This window comes from Salvelinus fontinalis, chromosome 38 (genome assembly GCF_029448725.1).
Source record: "Salvelinus fontinalis isolate EN_2023a chromosome 38, ASM2944872v1, whole genome shotgun sequence".
NCBI classification, from domain to species: Eukaryota; Metazoa; Chordata; class Actinopteri; order Salmoniformes; family Salmonidae; genus Salvelinus; species Salvelinus fontinalis.
This window is the reverse complement of record NC_074702.1, coordinates 31,544,395-31,566,414: the sequence shown is the minus strand read 5'-3', so window position 1 is coordinate 31,566,414 and position 22,020 is coordinate 31,544,395. Positions and strand designations below refer to the sequence as shown.

Here is a 22,020-nt window from a genome sequence, read left to right as displayed (position 1 = left end):
TGCAATCACTCTTTGCGGTAGAAATGTTCCGGCTCGTGTTGATAACTAGTGAAATATATGCCATAGTCTTCTCTGTTTTACATTGATACGCGGATGACTTTTTACTGCTACATTTACTTTAATTCGCCATACTGACAATCAGATGTACGAAGCCATTTCGCTTTGGACCCCGTTATCTCTGTTCGAGCAAAAAGTTAACTACACGTGTCTTCGTTGTTAAATAAGGTTAGCCAGCTAGCTATTGCGAACAATAGAAGAAAAAGACACACACCATGGGCGAAAATGCCAAAGGAGCTGGAGTGTTTCTCGAACTAAGGAAGCGGTTGCAAAGTGGTCTTCTTGTTCTCTGGTAATTATTTGCGAAATGAGTTAGCTACCACTAGCTAGGTATCTAGTCTTAGCTAATGTCGGCTAGTTGTGCTAGCAGGACAGGGTAGAGGTTGCGTTCCTGCCTTGAACTAACTGCGCAGAACAGACGCACAGAAAGGTATTTAACATCTGAAGGACCACACACTTGTGACACTTAGCCTACATTTATAACATCAACTCCGAGCCCTACATCAGGGACTTAACCATGACCTGGATGATTTTGGGCCAACCACGAATCTTTTGCGCTACTGCAATGGTGAAAACCAATTGTACTACTGAATGCACCGCTTAGTTCATAGAGCCGTGGTTACGTATAACTCCCGAAGTCATCCAACCCTTATAGTCAGGGGTGTAGTGCTGCTGGTTCGTAACGTCGCTCCGCCACTTCTCGTGATGGTGAAATGTCCCGCAAGATAATATTCTACATGACAAACCGAATATAATAGCAGAGATAATGTCCGGCTCCTGTTATACCAAAAACACCTCGTAATTTTTTAAATGTCAGTTTTAAGATGATTGTGCTGAAGTTGTTGCATTTTTGTTCTAATGCTGTGGCTGTGTTTAACTCCATCTTCTAGAAAATTCGATGAAATATTAGTTAGGCCGGTTAGTCATCCTAGAAGATCGGAATGCATATTCCCATGAAACGGATTGGGATTAAATGGTTGGCGTGCATGCAGCATGGGCGTTTAACATGTAAAACGTGAAGGATTATCATTCACGAACGAACAGCGATGATGGCCTAATTTATAGTAATTGGTGTTTTAGGATTTATAAAATATAGCATTTTCCTTAAGCCACTTACATACTGTGATTGCCTACGCGGTATAATATTGTAATTTGGATGATGCATTGTATGTATATTCTAAAATGATTTTTATACAATAGGCTTCATGCCTGTGCCAATTTTCATTCAGAAAGACGTACCACAAAATTGTGCTCCGTTAGGCAACCTAAAATATTGCACTACACCACTGTCTATAATAAATGTAAAGCAATTGCCGTATGTGGTCAATTGATAATACCAGCACCGTTTTGATTGAGACAGCGTCATTGCGCTGTTTTGAGACACGCATGGGAACTCCTCTTGATAAATCAGTCAATGAACCATTTTTGTTTTCAGTGAATCTCCGATTGGATATTTGGTTACAATTAGCCTGGGAAATATTAGCAAAATTGAAGTGAGTGCTGATGATATTTAGTCTAGCAAATGAAAGCGATTCAGATATTCTCTGCACACACCTTGGGCCTATAGCCTACCTGTTGAGTTTCGCTGATGTTTATGCATCTATTGGGCCAACATGTTCTCATGGATGTAATGCTATATTTTGACACCAGGTGGGGTTGTGGAGTAGGAAATTAACATTTTCATTAACTTTTTTAGATTAATTTTTTATCAAAATAAATGGGCCATTCCAGCTGTGGCAGTGAGTCAGACTTAACATGGACTTGAGTCCATAAAACATTGACATGAGTCATAATGTTCTGTTTTAATAGGGCTCTGCTGCTTTTCCATTATAACAAAAGCAGCATTAGGGCCCTATTCGGACTTGAGATAAGTTGACATAAATTGGAGGGGGGAAATGTTGGCTTAAATCCATGTTTTATGGACCTAAATCCATGTTAAGTCTACTTATTTGAAACTGCCCTAATTAATCTTTCCATCTCTGAAAATAACTGTACACTCTTCTGGCTCCCAAGTGGATCAGTGGTCTAAGGCACTGCATCTCAGTGCTTGAGGCGTCACTACAGACACCCTGGTTTGAATCCAGGCTGTATCACAACCGGCCGTGATTGGGAGTCCCATAGGGCGGCACACAGTTGGCCTAGCGTCGTCCGGGTTTGGCCAGTGTAGGTCGTCATTGTAAATAAGAATTTGTTCTTAACTGACCCTGCCTAGTTAAATAAATAAAAAAGAACAGAATCAACAACCTTTGCATAGGTAATTAAAACAGTTTATTTGTGAGAAGGTGTTAAAGTTCACAGTTGGCCATTGTTATGTAAATGCAGTCTGAAAAGTTCCAGTGGCCTGGCTTTTCCCCCAAGTGAGAGCAGGTCTAGTCATGGCCTAGTGAGACACGGGTGCTGTCCCGTGTAGAAGGAAATAGAAAAGTCTAAGCCTTTCGGGTTAAACACTTGGCTAAATCCTGAATGAAAATGCACCATAAATAGAATCGTGTCCAGGTGTTGGATCCTTTGGGAGCCTCTACATTTGTTACTTGTAAACATTGGTGTGGGATTCTGTAGGTTAGGCCTATAGCCTGGTCTGTGCTTTGCTGCATTGCCTAATTGTTCTATAGTTGGATAATATCTTGTTAAAAAGAGCAGGTTTACTGTTTACAGACTCTTGTTTTACCAATCGCTTGTGTATTGTCTGGTGTGACAGGATGCTTCTATGGTTCCTGATTGTAGTTCCTTCCAGTTGTTTGTTGTTGCTTCTATGGTTCCTGGTTGTAGTTCCTTCCAGTTGTTTGTTGTTGCTTCTATGGTTCCTGGTTGTAGTTCCTTCCAGTTTGTTGTTGCTTCTATGGATCCCGGTTGTAGTTCCTTCCAGTTTTTTGTTGTTGCTTCTATGATTCCTGGTTGTAGCTCCTTCCAGTTGTTTGTTGTTGCTTCTATGGTTCCTGGTTGTAGTTCCTTCCAGTTGTTTGTTGTTGCTTCTATGGATCCCGGTTGTAGTTCCTTCCAGTTGTTTGTTGTTGCTTCTATGGTTCCTGGTTGTAGTTCCTTCCAGTTGTTTGTTGTTGCTTCTATGGTTCCTGGTTGTAGTTCCTTCCAGTTTGTTGTTGCTTCTATGGATCCCGGTTGTAGTTCCTTCCAGTTGTTTGTTGTTGCTTCTATGGTTCCTGGTTGTAGTTCCTTCCAGTTTTTTGTTGTTGCTTCTATGGTTCCTGGTTGTAGTTCCTTCCAGTTGTTTGTTGTTGCTTCTATGGTTCCTGGTTGTAGTTCCTTCCAGTTGTTTGTTGTTGCTTCTATGGTTCCTGGTTGTAGTTCCTTCCAGTTTTTTGTTGTTGCTTCTATGGTTCCTGGTTGTAGTTCCTTTCAGTTTTTTGTTGTTGCTTCTATGCTTCCTGGTTGTAGTTCCTTTCAGTTTTTTGTTGTTGCTTCCTCCATTCGGTTGAAAGTGAGAGAATTCAATGCAGCCGACCCCAGTCATGATTTTAAAAGCGGTCTTCGCTGGGTAATGTTTTTCTCCCTGGGGGACAGCACTTGTGTCAAGCATGGACAGAGATGCGTTGCATGGCCAGTGAAAATAATTGCATCGAACCCAGAAATTGAGCAGAGGGCAACATATCTTCCGTGCATGAGTGCATCAGGGCTGTCACTGCAAGAGAGAAAAAAAATCTGTGTTAGCCAAACATTGTACATGCACTTTCCCCTACACACCACTCTTTTTTTCTTCCTTTGTCTTTATCACACACACACACACACACACACACACACACACACACACACACACACACACACACACACACACACACACACAATAATCTCTTTATTTCTCTCTATCTCTTCAGTTGGCCTACAGCTGTTTTCCTTTGCCCTTCTTCCATCAGAGGGCATCCTCTCTCTGCAGATTTTCCTCTAACTCATTAGACTTCTACTTTGAGCTGAGACAGCAACAGGCAGGAGGTAGAGGGGGATAAGGACAAGTCGGAAGGTTATGATAAATGACTTTAGTACTGTCTCACACACACATCTACCATTCACTTGTTTGTCATCCACTTGTCAAGGAACGCAGTCTCATTTGTGTCTCGGCCATTGCGCAGAGGCCTGCCATTATGCTGAATCATTAATCCTATTGTATATGTTTTTTTTACCAGGTTTACCTGTCCTTATCAAAACATGACATGTTGCTTAACACCATGTCTGCCTGTCTGTCCCTCAGGAGAGATGTGGCGAAGAGCTACGCAGAGGTGAGGGTTACAGGAGGAGATTCGTCCCTCCACGTCCGGACTCCTCGGGGCCTGCTAATCGTGGAGCTGCCAGCAGGGGTCAGCCTCGTGGAGGGCTCCTGCAGGGAGGCGCCTGAAAGAGGAGACGAGATACACTTCAGAATGCGCCTCAAAGTGGACCAGCACACAGATGACACAGGTAATAGTGAGGCTAGCTGTATGGACACACACACACACAACAAACAGAGACAGAATTACTCCCATGTAAATGTCCCATGTTTGTTTCTCACATATCATAGCCTAATTACCATCTCCACTTCAGGTAAGACAGAACAGTATCAGTAGATCATTTCTTATTTATGGCTGATTTATATAATATATTCTCCTCTGGCTTGAGTCAGTTACTCCGTGGCTTTGAAGCCTTCCCTCAAACAGACAGTGGAGGAGTCCTCCTGTGTGCTCTCTGTAGCCTGATCAGCCCACACAGTACTGATCTATAAAGGACTGAGTCATGAGCTCAGTAATTGGCCCGTCATGTCTGGTGCCTAAAACTACACCCACAGATAGATATACAGACAATGTGAATCTTTGACCAGAATCAGCTGCAACCTGATTTTCGTGGAGTAATACTCTACCATCTTCCCTGAGAAAGAACTGAGTGCATGTTTTGGTGCTACTGTTCAGGGAACGGAAAACAGAACTAGAGTCTCTCATTGGTTCAGGTAGTCAGTCTGTTTTCTTCCGTTTGGTGTCAAATGAATACATCCCAGGTGTACTTTGTCTCACTCATCAGGTCTTGCTTATGTTAACTGTAGAGTCACTGCACTGACCTGGGAACTGGAGGAGACCCCCCCCCCCCCCATGTTTATCTCCCAGAGAGAACAGGGCCCATATCCACAAAGATATCTGATCTACGGGGGGAAATTCAATAAACACTGGGATGGTGGCGGACTGGCGGAGGTGAAAGCAGCTTGGAAGAAAGCTGGCAAGGAATCTGTTTTTGAGCACTCCTTCTCTGAAATGCTTTGTGGATATGGGCCCAGACCCCTAATACCCCGGGCCTTCATCTCTCTGTCCGCGTTCACTCTGTGTGTTTTTATGGTGTGAGGGAGTAATTTAGCGCCCCACCCAACGGCCTCTCTCCGGCTGAGAGGGAGCCGGCCCGGCCGACACAAGGACAGCTGGGGTGGTATTCACTGACAAATCTAATCAAAAACAGATTGATTGGCAGCTTTCTTCCGAGCTTCTTTCACCACCGCCAGTCCGCCGCCACCCCGGTGTTTATCGACTTTTGCTCCGTCTCTAGGTGAAGCTCTTCTCCGCCGATAGAGTTGTTCATGTGCTCTGTGGCTACTCTCTCCTAACAGAGACCCCGGGGAGTGTGTTGGAGAGGCTGCAGGTCGGAGAGAGTTATTGCTTCCACTGCCAGTCCTGTGGGACCAGGGTGCTGGAGGAGAGGTGAGATGACCACAGGGGTAGTGGAGAAGATGGGTTCGGTGAGGGAGATGGGTGGCTGTTTGAAGCTAGAGGACAATGCTGTGCTCTGTCTCATCTCCCAATGTCATGTTGACATTGGATAGGTGGATACATGCACGCCCACACACACACCTGCCAAAACTTAGTGTATATATACGTTTGTGACATTGTCATGGAAAATGGGTAAAACTGGAATATTGTCCAGCTTTCCCTGTTAATGCAAATATCTTTTTGATTGATTCATGCAAATAGGTTTTTGATTGACGTTATCGATTCATTTCGTCACAGTACAAATAGTCTCCGTTGTATAGTAATGTCATTGATTTTCCTCAGGGTGTTCAAGCGAGTGCTCCCTCTCCCCAACGGCAACTGGAGCTCCCTGGTGGATGACTGGTGCTGCCATCCTGACCCCTTTGCCAACCTGAAGCTGCTGCCCCGAGCGGAGGACTGTTTCCTGGGCGACACGCACCTCCTTGTGCCCCGGGATAGAGGCTGCGAGGAGACTCTCACCCAGGAGCTCAGCCCCATCACCAACAAAATGGCCGATGGTCAAAATCGGGACACACCGGTGAGAGGAGGCAAGGGAGGAAGGAACCTCTGTGGCAGAAGGTCAATGGCGTTTTCGCCTTGATCATCGCGTTGCCGTTCGTTAGATACATCATTTAGGATTTTGGCGTTTCACCTCGCTCTCACTCTCTCCCCGATGTGCTGTATACTTACCGGAAAGTAAAGCTAAAACATTGGTCATTTTCAAAAGTTCCCCTCATGTTTGTAGGGAAGTGTACTGTAGTTACATCAGCCGTGTATGTGCTTCAGGCTCCTTGTTAGTGTGAGACTATCTGTATACCCACATCCCACTGGGCCGGAGACTGGCAGGAGGAGATGGACACACTCTACTTCACTAGCAGCAGCAGCAGCTAGCAGCACTCCCTTTTTTTAGAGAGGAAACTTGAGGAGGCGGGCAGACAGGCAGCACATCAACACACATCGTGAGCCACTTTAACCCGAGCCTACAGCCAGGCCTGGTGTTTGAAGCCTTGCTTTTTTTTCTCTCTCTCTGCCTCTCTCTCCCTCTCTCTCGCTCTCTCTCGCTCTCTCTCTCTCTCCCCATCACTATCTGGGCTGGGATTGATTTCACTCTCCATCTATTAGTCACTATCTGTGGCTCAGCCTGGGCCTTTTAGTGTGGCTGTGGTTGAGTGGATGGGAAGTGGAAAGCGGGACGAGGAGAAGAATTACGCCTGCCCATTGCTCTCTCCTCTTTTTAGGTTGTTTGATTGTGGTTATCGATTCCCGTTTTGGAGGAACTTAAATTAGAACTGTGTGTTCTTGTCTTTTTAGCTTTACTGTGTGTTTTTCTGTTCTTTTTGTAGAAACCCAACCGCAGGCGTACACTTGTCTCCTGTAAGAGCTGTACAGCCGGCCTGGGAGAGGCTGTGGCACCAGGTACACAACAGTCTTTATAGAATAGAAACTGTATATTGTACATTTTGTTTCAACGGGAATTGATTGATTTGCTGTCATAATACCCAACGTCATATAGACACAAACACGCACTGGTTGGGAGCAGCACTCTAAGCGCCTCTGCCTTAGGGCGGCACTACCGGAGCAATTTTAGCGCTTAACTTCCTTGCTCAAGGGCACAAAGGCAGTGAATGGCATGAGACCAGCAGCCCTTCGTTTGCCAGTTCAATTCCCACGTGTATCATCTACCCCGGGACTTGAACTATAAGGAAGTTGCATTGCATTAGAAAAGACGCCCGGGTCAGGTTCTGTCTGCGTGAGGGTTGGCTCAATAGTAATAGTTTCTGTAAATGTTGCAGGGACCTTGAAACTCTACATCACAGAGGTGACAGTGAGACCCAGTGTGGGAGACGGCCAGTTTGATACCTCTCTAGACAGGTAACTATGCTGCTGCTTCTCGGACCGGCGCATATTGCTGTAACATCTGTGGATACTCACCATCATACGGATACTCCGCTTCTCAAAGTGCAAATCAATGTAAATCTAGTTTTTCATTATGCAGATGGCAATATATTACCTTTTGCTACTACAATGCCAGTGAGCGACGTAGAATATTATTGTAGACACGGCTAGGTAGAATTCTTATCGAGGGTCAACCATGCCCTACTCGTCCACAGGTCACTGTTCCTGGAACAGACCGTAGCTGTCAGACTGGTGGAGCTGTCCTCCTCGCAGAGCATGTTTCGTTTCTCTATCCAGGCCTCAGATGGAAAAGCCTTCATATTGGTAAGAGGTGTGTGTGTGTGTGTGTGTGTGTGTGTGTGTGTGTGTGTGTGTGTGTGTGTGTGTGTGTGTGTGTGTGTGTGTGTGTGTGTGTGTGTGTGTGTGTGTGTGTGTGTGTGTGTGTGTGTGTGTGTGTGTGTGTGTGTGTGTGTGTGTGTGTGTGTGTGTGTGTGTGTGTGTGTGTGTGTGTGTGTGAGAGAGAGAGCTTGAAATATGTGAGACCGAGACGGTGTGTGTGTGGCTTTAACAGAGAGGGTGTGAAGTGTTAAATAACTTCTTCTGATCCTCAGCTCTGGCTCCTGAACAGCGACTCCCTCATTGCCTCGTCCTCTGCCACTCCATCATCGACTGTCAGAGGTGATGCCGTCACCTCTCCCGGCCACCGCCAGTGTTCTGAGCATCAATCACCCACTAAGGCTGGCAGCGCCGTCAAAGTCCTCTATCTCCCCTGTTCTCCCTCTGCCAGCACACACCAGGAGTAAGACAGCCTACATACCCATCTCCTGCTGCATTTCTGATAGAGTATGATTTATTTGTTTTTAGTTGGGGGGGGGGCTTTCAGTGCAGTTTGTTCAGGATATTTGATTCTAACGGGGATTTGTACTATTGGTATTATTTTTATTAAAAAATAGTGTTTTGCAACTGAGAACAGAAATGAGTCACGGATAGATGTGGTGGGTGCTCCGTGTTCCTCCATGCTGAGTTCCCCGCAGGATTCTTCACTGCTGTTATGATTTCCTTCTTCCTCTCCCGCTTCACCTTAGTCTTGTTTTGCTTCGTATAATGTGACAGCCCCTCCAGCAGACTGGCAGCAGAGCTGTAATGAACAAACTGTGGATGAAAGGAGAGGACTCCTCTCCGCACGGCAGTACAGCTCAGCACACCACTGCTGTTGACTGCGTGTAGGATGGGAAATTGCCTGCTGTTTTAAGTGTGACACTAGCTCAGGGGTATTCAAATCTGGACCTCGAAGCCAGTTCCACTGCTCTTTTTCATTCTTCCCGTCTAATCAGGGACTGATTTAGACCTGGGACACCAGGTGGGTGGAATTAAATATTAGGTAAGAACCGAGAGCCTGCAGTACTCTGGAACTCCAGGCTGGGATTTGAATACACAAATGCCCTACGTCAAGGCTTTCTAACCCTCTTCCTGGAGAGCTACCGTCCTGTAGGTTTTCGCTCCAACCCAAATCTAGCGCACGGGTTGATAATTAGCTGGTTGACGAGCTAAACCGGGTTAGTTACAACTGGGGTTGGAGCGAAAACCTACAGGCGAGCTCTCCCAGGAACAGGGTTGGAGAGCCCTGACCGACACGAGCTTAAACCCGGACCGATCCTCCAACAGTTTGGGATAAAACGACGTGGCTGTTGGCTGACACAGCTTGTATGGAGGTGGGGAAGTGTTAGAGAAACATCTGTTTCCTGTAGGCCTACATACTGTCACATACGCGACATTCATCCCCGGCTCTGTTTTAATTCAGTCAGCCGTGTAAGTCACGGAGCACCGTCTGTCCTGGTTGAACGCACTGGAGGCGACGTTGTGTTTGTGGGGAGGCGCACGCCAGTAACGTGTCTCTAATTGGCGGGAGAATCGGTAAGCCTCTGCTTAATTGAATTGTGACTGTCACCGAGGGCGATGACTTGATTAGTGTGGAGTTGACGGCTGCAGAACTAATCAAATTTACTACCAGCGGTGTTTTCATTAGTACAAACCGTAGCAAAACATTTTGCGACGAATACGAGGGTTTCTTATTGGACAAGTTCAGGTTAGTCCCTCCCTGTTTTGGCCCATTTTATTTATTTTTGGGCAATGGTTCCTAAACACTACACCCTTGGGTGACCGTTGAAGTTTTATGACCAGCGCTGCATGTTAGGATTGTCTTTACTGTAAAAGCAGTTGCATTCACTGTATACTAAGTGAGTGTTACTTTCTATACTAAGGACTTGTCGGCATTTTAACTCTGAGTGTCTGTCACTGCACAGATGGCGAAATGTAATGAAAAAACCTGGATCGCTTCCACGACCTGTGACAGGGAATCAATCTTTCCCTCACTTTCTCATTCCTCCATCCCTTTCAAACTCTCACTGTTCAACATTACCCAGTGATAGATTATAATTATTTGATTAACATCGTAATGCTTCAAACTGGGATTTATGTCCCCTTGCCTAGAAGATGTGAACCTCGGAGAGATATTTGACTTTTTATGTATTACTCTGACTGATGCATTGTTGTACATTTTCTCTCTTTCTTCATGTCTTTCTCTCGGTCTCATTTTTCTTGCTCTCGCTATCCCTCATCTCTGTGCGTTTCCAGTGTTGTAGACACCTGGGAGAAGGACATCGGTGTCCACCCCCTAGAACTGCCCCTGACCACGTGCCAGGAGCTGTTGTCGGTGCTGACAGCCAGTACTTCCTGTCTCCCTCCGTCGCTGCATTCCATGAACTCCTACCAGGTAAGAGGGCCTCTAAGTAATGTAGGTAGAGCTTCTGCCCTTGGCAGGATGAACGTGACACTGTTTGATTGGTGATATCCATTATTTACAGCCTCTACCTAGTAGCGACCATCGTTGCGACCATTTTTTGTTTTTTAAAGCACATTTTCGAAAAGAGGTTCAGAGGGATTTTGTGACTAACTATTCTTAGAAGATGCTGGAGCACCACCAATACTGCTGGGCTGTCTAACGTTTTAGTGCCCACAACAACAGTCTCCTCTACAGTGCAAAAAGGGAGAGTTTTCTTGCACCTAGGCAAGACTAGGAGTTGTAAACTTGGCTGACTTCACCGGGGACTCTCCAGAGACTTTCCAGACAGTTGCACAGTAATTACCACCATTGTCTCATCCCTGCCTCTTTACCTGTCACAGCAGCACTCACCTGAGAGCACGAATGTGTAGTTTGAGAAGTTGAAGTAGCCTAACGTTTGAAAAAATAACGTAAACAAACATTTGAGCTGCATATTCAACGCGGCTGAAGATGAGGCCACTGGCTCCTGTCTCATTATATAGTTATCACGGCTCTGTGTCCTTTGATTAAAATGCTTACTACTTACTGTTTTCACTTCCCACCGCTACTATGTCACCAAACCTCTACGAGACTGCTTATTATATTTAAGTGCTCTCTCTCTTTCTCTCCCACGCTCTGCAATCTCATATTTTGTGTTCCTTCCCCCTTTCACAAAACTCTGTTACTTGCCCTCTGGGTCTGTACAGGGGAGGAGGAACTCATTTTGACTCTGGCAGAAGCTATCAATTCCACTTAGAGGGAGGGGAGAGAACTTATTCCCTTACTTTTTCCATTTATCTTCAGTTTGTCATATTTCAGTCTGATAGGCTTGTAGGGTGTTAAGAGTTAGTCATTCTGTACATTCAGATGTTGCAATAAGTCTTTTTAGTCAAAAAATATATATATTTTCCGGAGAAACCATCAATTGTCTACAGTTGCGATGCCATACTCTCCCCATGTTACCATATTCCCAAGTCCCGTTCATCACTCGGCTGGAAAGTGTGGAAATCGAGGATATCAATGTATCAATGTCTTGTCCTGACCGTGAGTGATTATGCTATTGCTGAAAAGGGACTTGTTTTAGGACGGGGGTACTTTAGACTGCTTGTCACTAAAATGGGGGAAGAGACAAGAGGGACTAAGGGGAGTGATGAAGAGTGTCTGATTTAGTCATTTAAATGCCTCCACTGGAGAGATGGATTCACTGCTCTGCTGTAAGCCTAGTAGTACCAGAGAGTAATGCGATCACATCGTCAGATAGAGTTACAGCAGATGAGGGCTGAAAACTCCCAAATTGATAATGTAGCCCTAATAGTGTGTGTGTGTGTGTGTGTGTGTGTGGGCATGTGAAATGGTGAGTGGGCCTTCCAGTGCCAGTCTATTGTGTTAGCCCTTCTAACCAGATCTAGCCTCTCATTATTGGAGGAGCAATGGTGTGTTGTCTGGGATGTTGTGTTCCACCTCTGAGCTGTGCTGCGGTGTAATGGGGTGTAAAGTACTTCCAGTACACCGTGCCACCCCTGCCACACAACCCCCCCCCCCCTCCTGCCTGCCAGCTCATTAATCTCCCACACAGAGAGACACACTGGAAGATAAAACTGGACAGAAAAATGTAAGGGGCACCATGCTGGAAAAATGTTATCTATATCAAGTCTCACCCTGACGATGTCTTGTACTGTGGCGTGTTGTTGAAATGATTTATCTCCCTCAGATACACGCGCCTGAGGGAGGTAAGGGAATGCATGAAAAATGGGATTTGTCGGAAGAAGAATTCTCTGCTAACACGCACTGTATTGTATTAGACTGAAAGACTTGTGACACTCGGTCAGTGTGGCTGGTCCCCGTCATTTAGACGACTCGGTCAGTTGCTGTGGCACTCCTCAGTCAGAATCGGAAACCTCCCTCAGTCAGTAGCTTACATCACACTTTGAGAAATGCCTTATTCCCTACAGAACACCGTTTCAGTGTAGGCAAACTGCTTTCACTTCAGCAGCCAGTTCCCATTCACACATGTCATTTGTGTTTCCCCCCCCCCTCAGTTATTTTTCTCGTCAAGTGAGGTAAATAATATTCCCTCTGTTACCTCGCCAAGATGTTGAGTGTTGTGATAACTGAGCACCAAAGCTGAGCCTATAGGTTCTGACGCTTCTCTTCTCTAGTCGTATCAGCCGTTTTAACGCTGACAGATTAACACCCCGCTGTGAATACTACTACCTCTGACAAAAGAGCCATAGTAGTGATGGAAAGAAAATAAACTGTACTGGCAAATGCAATCTCCCATCTAAAAAAAAATAAATAATAATATATCCCTAGGAGAGTAGACGTTTTTAAAGGAGACGGGCTGAAATTGTATTTCCATTATTAGAATTTGTAACTGCCGTGAGCTCACGACGAAGCTGTGATGAGAAACTGTTTCACCCATGGGTAGTACATTAGCATATCACAACTATTCTTGGAATGTAGCAGGACCTTGTGTCAATAATAATTCATTGAATATAAAGTGTTTTTCTCACACCCAAGCTGACATTTTCTTTTAAATAATAAAAACAATCCAAAAAACAGAACGTAGACAAGAAACAAGGCTATATACAGGGATCATCAGGTTTGGAGGACATGAGAACAGAATTAGCAGAGGTCCTTGAAAGCTTTTGTGAGCAGCACGGTCTTGAGCTGTGTTTTTTAAAAGAGGACAGAGACACTGCACTAATTATGTCTGGAAGAGACTCTACCCTAATAGTGTTTTCCACAGCCGCGGAGCCCTGTCACCTATAGTTTGTAAGAGGTTGTAAGTGATAAGAAAATTTCCCAGGACATAGACATATCTGATATTGGCAAAAAGCTTAAATTCTTGTTAATCTAACTGCACTGTCCAATTTACAGTAGCTATTACAGTGAAAGAATACCATGCTATTGTTTGAGGAGAGTACACAATTTTGAACATGAAAAGTTATTAATAAACAAATTAGGCACAATTGGGCAGTCTTGACACAAAAATGTTAGCATAAATGCAATGGTTCATTGGATCAGTCTAAAACTTTAGACATACGCTGATGCCATCTAGTGGCCAATATCTAAATTGCACCTGGGCTGGAATAATACATTATGGCCTTTCTCTTGCATTTCAAAGATTGTACAAAAAAAATACCAAAACTTATTTTTTTGTATTTTCTTTTACCAGATCTATTGTGTTATATTCTACTACATTCCTTTCACATTTCCATAAATGTAAGTGTTTCCTTTCAAATGGTACCAAGAATATGCATATCCTTGCATCAGGGCCTGAGCTACAGGCAGTTAGATTTGGGTATGTCATTTTAGGTGAAAATTGAAAAAAGGGGCTAATCCTTAAGAGGTTCTGCAGGGAACTAAACTGCACCCACGCTTTGATGTCCTGCAGGCAGCTGACCAGGAGTGCATTGTCAGTGTTTGTGGAGACATACAGCCGAGTGTTGTCAGCATAGAAGTGAAAGCCCAGTCCGTGTTTCCTCAAGATGTTTCTCAGTGGCAGCATGTAGATGCAAAACAATAGTGGCCCCAGAACCAAGCCTTGAGGGGGACACCCTGTTGGACCACAACTGTCTCACCTACTAGGACCGATGGCTACAAACTGGCAGTGAGAGACACCGTTCAGGTTCTGACAGGCCCAGGTGCTTCTCCATGCAGTCCAGCAGGAAGGTGTGGCTGACCGTGTCGAGTATGAGGATGATGGCAGCCTCGAGTTAGCATTCATGAGGAGGTCATTGCCCCGGTAAGGGCCACCAGTCTTGGTGCTGTGTCTAGCTCTGAAACCCAACTGGAAGGGCTCAAGTAGGTTGTGAGTGGCCAGGTGGTTTTGGATTTGGTTAGAAACAGCACATTCGAGGAAGGAGCTTACTCAGGAAGGGCAGGTTGGAAATAGGCCTGTATTTCTGGAGGTTGTTAGTGACATTTTCAGGCCTTTTAAGTACTGGTGTGACTGCAGACAATTTTGAGCTGAGGGACACATCCAGTGATGAGGGACTTGTTGATAATTTCTATGAAGAGAGGCTCCAGAGCAGGTAAGCGGGTGTTTACAAGGGAGGTGGGAATAGGGTCAAGTGAGCAAGTGGTCGGCCTCGTTGTTTTAACCAGCTTACATCAGCTGCAGCGACTGTGGTGAAGGTGGAGGACCTTGACTCGGAGCGTAGGACCGGGTAGAACAACTACAGGGGCCGGAGAGGACAGGATGGTGTTTTGAGGTTTTCAATTTTGCTTTGGAAGAAGCACAGGTATTTGTTGCACTGTTCTGGGGTAGGCTGAGGTAGCAGAATTGTTGACAGGTTGGAGGAGCTTGCTCACAGTAAAGAACAGCACCCGGGAGTTACCACTGCCGGTCCTGAACAGTTGGGAGAGGTAGATTGTCCGAGCTGCATTTGTGGTCTGTTTTTGTTCTTGCTGATGTTACTCAAACATCTGCGCAGGCACCTTTTAGCCCAGTTTTCCGATACTGTCGTTCTAGACGGTAGCCCGTTGCTTTGAGAAGAGCGTAGCTCCTCAGTGTACCAGGGAGAAGATTTAGAGAAAGACACCAGGTGGGTTTTCAAAGGAGCAACTTCATCCAGAATGGAGGCCAAGGGAGGTGTTGTATTGAGCCACAGATAGTTCCACAAGAAAGTCAGTTGAGTTTAGGAGGCCGATGAAATCGGCACAGCAAGTACTGATACAGAGCCAGTGATTTTAAAAGGCATGCATTCAAAAGATGAGACAGCTGGTACTGGAGTAGACTTCACAGTGAATGTCTAGACCTTTAGCAGTGATGTCATTCATTAGTAAGCCTTTGTTGTTTATGGATGCATTTAAAAGCCTCAGTTGAATAACTTTGGAAGTTGCCTGAGGTGAAACCTGCAGAACTGGCCCTTGTCCTTTATCATCCACATCCGGTGTGCATGATCTCCTGTTCACATTGCGAGTGCACACACAAGATTTAAGTTTGTTCATTAGTCTCCTACCGCCCCGTCGTCTTCGCCGTCTGCAGTTTTTCCGGAGGATCCCGTGTTGCATAAGATTGTTCTCTCAGCTCCCTGCACAGGGTTGTTTTAATATGTTCATAAACTTCTGAGGAATCCTTGGGTGTAGTGAGCGATAGTTGCTGCCATTTTCTGTGTCTTTTGGTCCAGCCTTTGGCGCAGTAGATATGAGATAAGAGATCAAAGGATCCGAGCTGGTATTTGAATCCAAATTATTAGCTAGAAGTCGTCAAATATGTTAACTAATTTAACGTAGTTGATTTTAAGAAAGAAAAAACTAGTTGTGTTCAATATAAAAAACAAAGTTTGTTATTTTAGAATGTACATAAACACTTAAAACAAAATATAAGTTTGCAGGAGTAAACTACCGAGTCTGCCACTAGGCGCTATTGCACAGGGATGCAAACTAGTCACCGTTCAGTGGAATTCGCTGTTTTGAATCCGAAATAGGTGACCTACGTGATTTGTGTAGATCCGATGAGAAAAGTTTTGGGGGGGTGGGTGGATCACTACTGGCTGTAAGCGATCGAGTGACGTGCGTTTGGAGCAATACTGGCTGTATCCAAGGCTCAGCCAATCGTTCACATAACAACAGAATGCAGCGCAGCACGCGACTGAAGAAAGGAGAGACAACCAATTTACTAGTTACAATATCAGCGCGCGCTCTGGAAAGGCAGCGCGTCAGTTACTGCAGCGCGTCCCCTGAATGATAACGAATAACACCGTACCCAAACCGGCAGCTTGCAAATTGATTTTGTCCCTCCACACCAAACGCGATCACGACACACAGGTTGAAATATCAAAACAAACTAAACCAATTATATTCATTTGGGGAGAGGTCGAAAAGCATTAAACATTTATGGAAATTTAGCTAGCTTGCTAGCTAATTTGTCCTATTTAGCTAGCTTGCTGTTGCTAGCTAATTTGTCCTGGAATATAAACGTTCAGTTGTTATTTTACCTGAAATGCACAAGGTCCTCTACTCCGACAATTAATCCACACATAAAACGGTCAACCGAGTCATTTCTAGTCATCTCTCCTCCTTCCAGGCTTTTTCTTCTTTGGAGTTTTATATGGCGATTGGCATCTAACTTTCATAGTTAGTTTAGTTTATTAATTCGACCATTTAAAAAAAAACAAGCACACATAAAACTTAAAAGCCATACATGCACATTAATAAAATCATCGAGGATAACACACAAAGTCTGGGACTTATTTCCATTGTGGTCCTCTTGAGACAAGATGTTGAGACAAGATGGCTAGACAAGATTGAACACAGTATGGCAGTGAAATAATAAAACAAAAACATAGAAGAAGAACATCTATCTCATCATTCCATAGGGGTTATTCATATGGGCACAGAAGACATCAAACATATTTTTACTTTATTTTTAAAGCTGTCCAGAGAGGACGTTGTTTTTATAGGCAGAGGCAACTCATTCCATTCTGAGGCTCCGGTATACAAGAAAGTACCTTTCCCAGCATTACTCCTGAACCTGTATAAGCACACATCAGCAACACCTGATCTGGTGCTGTAATTGTGTGCATCCCTAACACGAGGAAAGTAATCACTTAAATATCTGGGCGCAGGACCATAAATACACCTGTAAACCAAACCTAGTCTAATCTGGGACACCCTAGCCTCAACAGGCGATGGCCAAACTCAGTTCATCTTTCAATCACCCATGTGGGTATAACCAATGAGGAGATGGCACGTGGGTATCTGCTTCTATAAACCAATGAGGAGATGGGAGAGGCAGGACTTGCACCGCGTTTAGCGCCACAAATAGAACTGACTTCTATTTTAGCGCTTGGCAGTGCAGATGCTCGTTGGCGCACGTGAGCAGTGTGGGTGCAATAGTTGAATAACATGCATGTTTACATTTATTTTGCAATGCTCGCGCACGCGACGTGGTCTGCATGTTAGGTGAGAAGCCTGACCACAGAGACGGGGGGTGAGAAGGTGATGAAGCGTACTTCATGAGCTGTAACCGAAAAACAACTGGCATTTGGAAAGTTTGAGGTGAGGGAGAAAGTGTGGTGGAACAAGTATTAGCATTAAGTACACTGCTCAAAAAAATAAAGGGAACACTTAAACAACACAATGTAACTCCAAGTCAATCACACTTCTGTGTAATCAAACTGTCCACTTAGGAAGCAACACTGAATGACAATAAATGTCACATGCTGTTGTGCAAATGGAATAGACAAAAGGTGGAAATTATAGGCAATTAGCAAGACACCCCCCAAAACAGGAGTGATTCTGCAGGTGGTGACCACAGACCACTTCTCAGTTCCTATGCTTCCTTGCTGATGTTTTGATCACTTTTGAATGCTGGCGGTGCTCTCACTCTAGTGGTAGCATGAGACGGAGTCTACAACCCACACAAGTGGCTCAGGTAGTGCAGTTCATCCAGGATGGCACATCAATGCGAACTGTGGCAAAAAGGTTTGCTGTGTCTGTCAGCGTAGTGTCCAGAGCATGCAGGCGCTACCAGGAGACAGGCCAGTACATCAGGAGACGTGGAGGAGGCCGTAGGAGGGCAACAACCCAGCAGCAGGACCGCTACCTCCGCCTTAGTGCAAGGAGGTGCACTGCCAGAGCCCTGCAAAATGACCTCCAGCAGGCCACAAATGTGCATGTGTCAGCATATGGTCTCACAAGGGGTCCGAGGATCTCATCTCGGTACCTAATGGCAGTCAGGCTACCTCTGGCGAGCACATGGAGGGCTGTGCGGCCCCACAAAGAAATGCCACCCCACACCATGACTGACCCATCGCCAAACCGGTCATGCTGGAGGATGTTGCAGGCAGCAGAACGTTCTCCACGGCGTCTCCAGACTCTGTCACGTCTGTCACATGTGCTCATGTGCTCAGTGTGAACCTGCTTTCATCTGTGAAGAGCACAGGGCGCCAGTGGCGAATTTGCCAATCTTGGTGTTCTCTGGCAAATGCCAAACGTCCTGCACGGTGTTGGGCTGTAAGCACAACCCCCACCTGTGGACGTCGGGCCCTCATACCACCCTCATGGAGTCTGTTTCTGACCGTTTGAGCAGACACATGCACATTTGTGGCCTGCTGGAGGTCATTTTGCAGGGCGCTGGCAGTGCACCTCCTTGCACTAAGGCGGAGGTAGCGGTCCTGCTGCTGGGTTGTTGCCCTCCTACGGCCTCCTCCACGTCTCCTGATGTACTGGCCTGTCTCCTGGTAGCGCCTGCATGCTCTGGACACTACGCTGACAGACACAGCAAACCTTTTTGCCACAGTTTGCATTGATGTGCCATCGTGGATGAACTGCACTACCTGAGCCACTTGTGTGGGTTGTAGACTCCGTCTCATGCTACCACTAGAGTGAGAGCACCGCCAGCATTCAAAAGTGACCAAAACATCAGCCAGGAAGCATAGGAACTGAGAAGTGGTCTGGGGTCACCACCTGCAGAATCACTCCTGTTTTGGGGGGTGTCTTGCTAATTGCCTATAATTTCCACCTTTTGTCTATTCCATTTGCACAACAGCATGTGAAATTTATTGTCAATCAGTGTTGCTTCCTAAGTGGACAGTTTGATTTCACAGAAGTGTGATTGACTTGGAGTTACATTGTGTTGTTTAAGTGTTCCCTTTATTTTTTTGAGCAGTGTATATAAATCCAAAGAAGAAAGGCCTGGAAGGAGGAGAGATGACGAGAAATGATTCGGGATGACCGTTTTTATGTGTGGATTAATTGTCAGAGTAGAGGACCTTGTGCATTGCAAGTAAAATAACAACTCAATGTTTATATCCCAGGACAAATTAGCTAGAAACCGAAAGCTAGCTTAATTGGACAAATTAGCTAGCTAGCTAAATTGCCATAAATGTTTAATGCTTTTTGACTTGTCCCCAAATTAATATAATTTGGTTTTGAGTTTGTTTTAATATTTTAACATGCGTCTTGATCGCGTTTGGTGTGAGGGGACAAAATGAATTTCCGCGCGCAAGCACCAGTTTGGGTACGGTGTTAGCCCTTGGCAACGCAGACACTCGTTGGCACGCGCGAGCAGCGTGGGTGCAATCATTGAATGACGTGTATGTTTAAATTTACTTTGCAACGCACACGACGCAAGCAGTGTGGTCAGCATGTAACCAATTCGCTATAGTATTAACTAGTATACGAGTCCTTGCCGTTCCTCAAGTTGTAATGCGTTAGTTGCTTACTGGACCCTGGCAATCTGTGTGAAATGTTAACGAACTTACCACTATCTGTTAACTAATGTTTTCCCTCTACAGTATGTGGTTAATTTTCGGGAATGAGAATTAGGTGAAAATGAGCCGTTGCTTGTTAAACAAGTGGATTCAGGGATCAAGTGTAGCTGAAGATGGGCCTGGCTTAAGCTGGGTGCCATTTATAGAGGTGAAAGGAACACCACACACTTTCCCTCTTTCTCACTTTTGCTGGCACATTGTAGAACAGATGTCCACAGGCAGAAAGTGTACAATGTAATAATATGCAGTGTAGCCCAAAGATAGTGTTTGTTGTGTTGAACTTGACATTAACACGTGTAAGTGAGTGGGGGATTATAATTGTTTTTACTCAGTGAATGTTATTTTTGCACACATATAGCCTTGTTCACTTGCTCGTCTATAGTGGCCACTATAATAGAGCAATAATAGAATGCCTGTTTGTTTCATTCTATTTCTACTTAAAATGTTTTTTTTGTGTTGTTTTTTTGTTTTTTTCTTTTTTTTTCTTTCTCCAAGTGCAATATTTGTGTGTGTGGTCACAAGCGTTCTATTATAAAGGCTACCTGCAATATTGGTGTGTTGTTTTTTTCTTCTCAAGTCTTGAGTGTCATTTGCAGTAAAGTCTAGGCAACAAATAACATTGGATTGCTTTCCTTTTTTTTTTTAAATGTAGCTGTGGGTTAGGTTCACATGAACCACTTTTTATTGTACACACAGAGACTGATCAGGCAGATCATATTCTCTGTTTTAATTAGTTAAAACCTGCGTTTCTCCCTGGCGGGGATTTTTTGTTGTTGCATGTTTCAGTGCAACAAAAAAAAGGGGTCACCTTTTTGGGTCCTCGCCAGTTTGCATCCCCGATTGCAACCATCAACGACAGCAGCTGGTTGAAAGGTACATACTTGAAAGCGTTAACGTTGGAGGTTGAGGTTCACTCTCTTCAGTCAAAGGGAATAAATAGTAGCTTGTTTCTTGCTTTGTTTTTTTCTTGTATTTTTCTTTTGGGGGGGCTTAGCTATTTTGTAGCACATTCACCTTTGGGCTTAATCTGCCGTCACAGACTAATTTGTTATCATTTGTGTTAATGAGTGTTGATGCGGTGTGCAGGCTGAGTCATGCGTTTCGGGGGGGAGCCTTGAGTGAAGCCGATGCCCTCATCCATCATCCCGATACAGCGGTCTCACAGGAGATCTACTCGGGCAGAGCTGTGACCCTCTTCCAGGCAAACAACCAGGACTAGAACATGGTTTTTTGAGTTTTTTAATGTGTGCGTGTATGTGCAAGGCCTGCACTGTTATGTCTGCCATCTGACCATGTAAGAGAGGACAGGGATGTGCCACGAGCCGACAAATATCCACATTTCATCTGAACACATTGTTTACCTAAATATCACAGTTTTTTTCCCTTTTGTTTTAACACAATCCATACAGTATACTCACCGTAAGTCAGTTTCATTGTACGTAATGAAGATATATCTTTTTCTTCTGGCTTTGTATCTGAATCGCCATATACAGGTGAGAAAAGTAATACTGTATCTCTCATTGTTCCACTTTAGAGATCTAACGCTATCTGTCTGAATTCTTTACAGGTGGCGTACATGAGACTGTAATGTCAGAGGTCAAGAGCCATGGATCCACTCGTCTTTCCTAGAGGGAGGATCAGCAGAAGAAGCACTGGAACACTAGAGTACAGTTACTTATCTGTCAGACTAATTTGAGTGAAGCCAATGCCCTCATCCATCATCCCAATACAGCGGTCTCACAGGAGATCTACTCGGGCAGAGCTGTGTTCAAGACGCACGTAATGGAAAACCAAGTTCCATTGCCCAAGTTCAGCTGGTGCACACCTCCGAGTGGAGCATTCACCTAAAAGAACGATCATTCCGTTTTACGTTTTGAAAAGGTCTTCTTCAATTTGGTCCTACTGAACATGACCCTGATAGATGCTGTAATGCAAACCATGTAAAAAGACTTGTGACTAATCATTCCAATGGAATGTCTGAGTTATTGATGACCTGCCCAGATTAAATAGTGACTCTGACTAACATGCCTGTGTTGAAGTGTGTGTTTATTAGCGGGGGGGTCACTTTTACTGTAAATAAGAATAGAATATGTTTCGAAACACTTCTGCATGAATGTGGATGCTACCATGATTGTGGATAATCCTGAATGAATCGTGAATAATGATGAGTGACAAAGTTACAGACGCACAAATATCATACCCCCCAAAAAATGGCTTGGGGGTAGGTATGATATTTGTGCGTCTAACTTTCTCACTCATCATTGTTCACGATTCCTTCAGGATAATCCATCTATTCTTTTTTTTATAA

The 22,020-nt window shown here is 44.7% G+C and overlaps 1 protein-coding gene across 1 annotated transcript; it reads left to right on the top strand.

The window, feature by feature from the left end:
* Positions 1 to 14: 14 nt before the first annotated feature.
* Positions 15 to 21,737, top strand: ube3d (ubiquitin protein ligase E3D). The gene is made up of 10 exons (XM_055903317.1): positions 15 to 349; positions 4,259 to 4,464; positions 5,633 to 5,723; positions 6,075 to 6,309; positions 7,115 to 7,187; positions 7,565 to 7,643; positions 7,883 to 7,991; positions 8,279 to 8,466; positions 10,302 to 10,440; positions 21,280 to 21,737. Exons 1-10 carry the CDS (start codon positions 273 to 275, stop codon positions 21,298 to 21,300), a joined length of 1,218 nt encoding a protein of 405 aa, XP_055759292.1. The 5' UTR covers positions 15 to 272; the 3' UTR covers positions 21,301 to 21,737.
* The last annotated feature ends 283 nt before the right edge of the window (positions 21,738 to 22,020 follow it).

What these genes read in the sequence shown, in the direction of transcription:
- ube3d (XM_055903317.1), top strand. Translation starts at nt 273, where the DNA reads ATGGGCGAAAATGCCAAAGGAGCTGGAGTGTTTCTCGAACTAAGGAAG. An exon ending in CCAGCACACAGATGACACAG is followed by an intron (nt 4,465 to 5,632) that starts GTAATAGTGAGG and finishes CTCTCCTAACAG; the next exon opens with AGACCCCGGGGAGTGTGTTG. An exon ending in GTCAAAATCGGGACACACCG is followed by an intron (nt 6,310 to 7,114) that starts GTGAGAGGAGGC and finishes TTCTTTTTGTAG; the next exon opens with AAACCCAACCGCAGGCGTAC.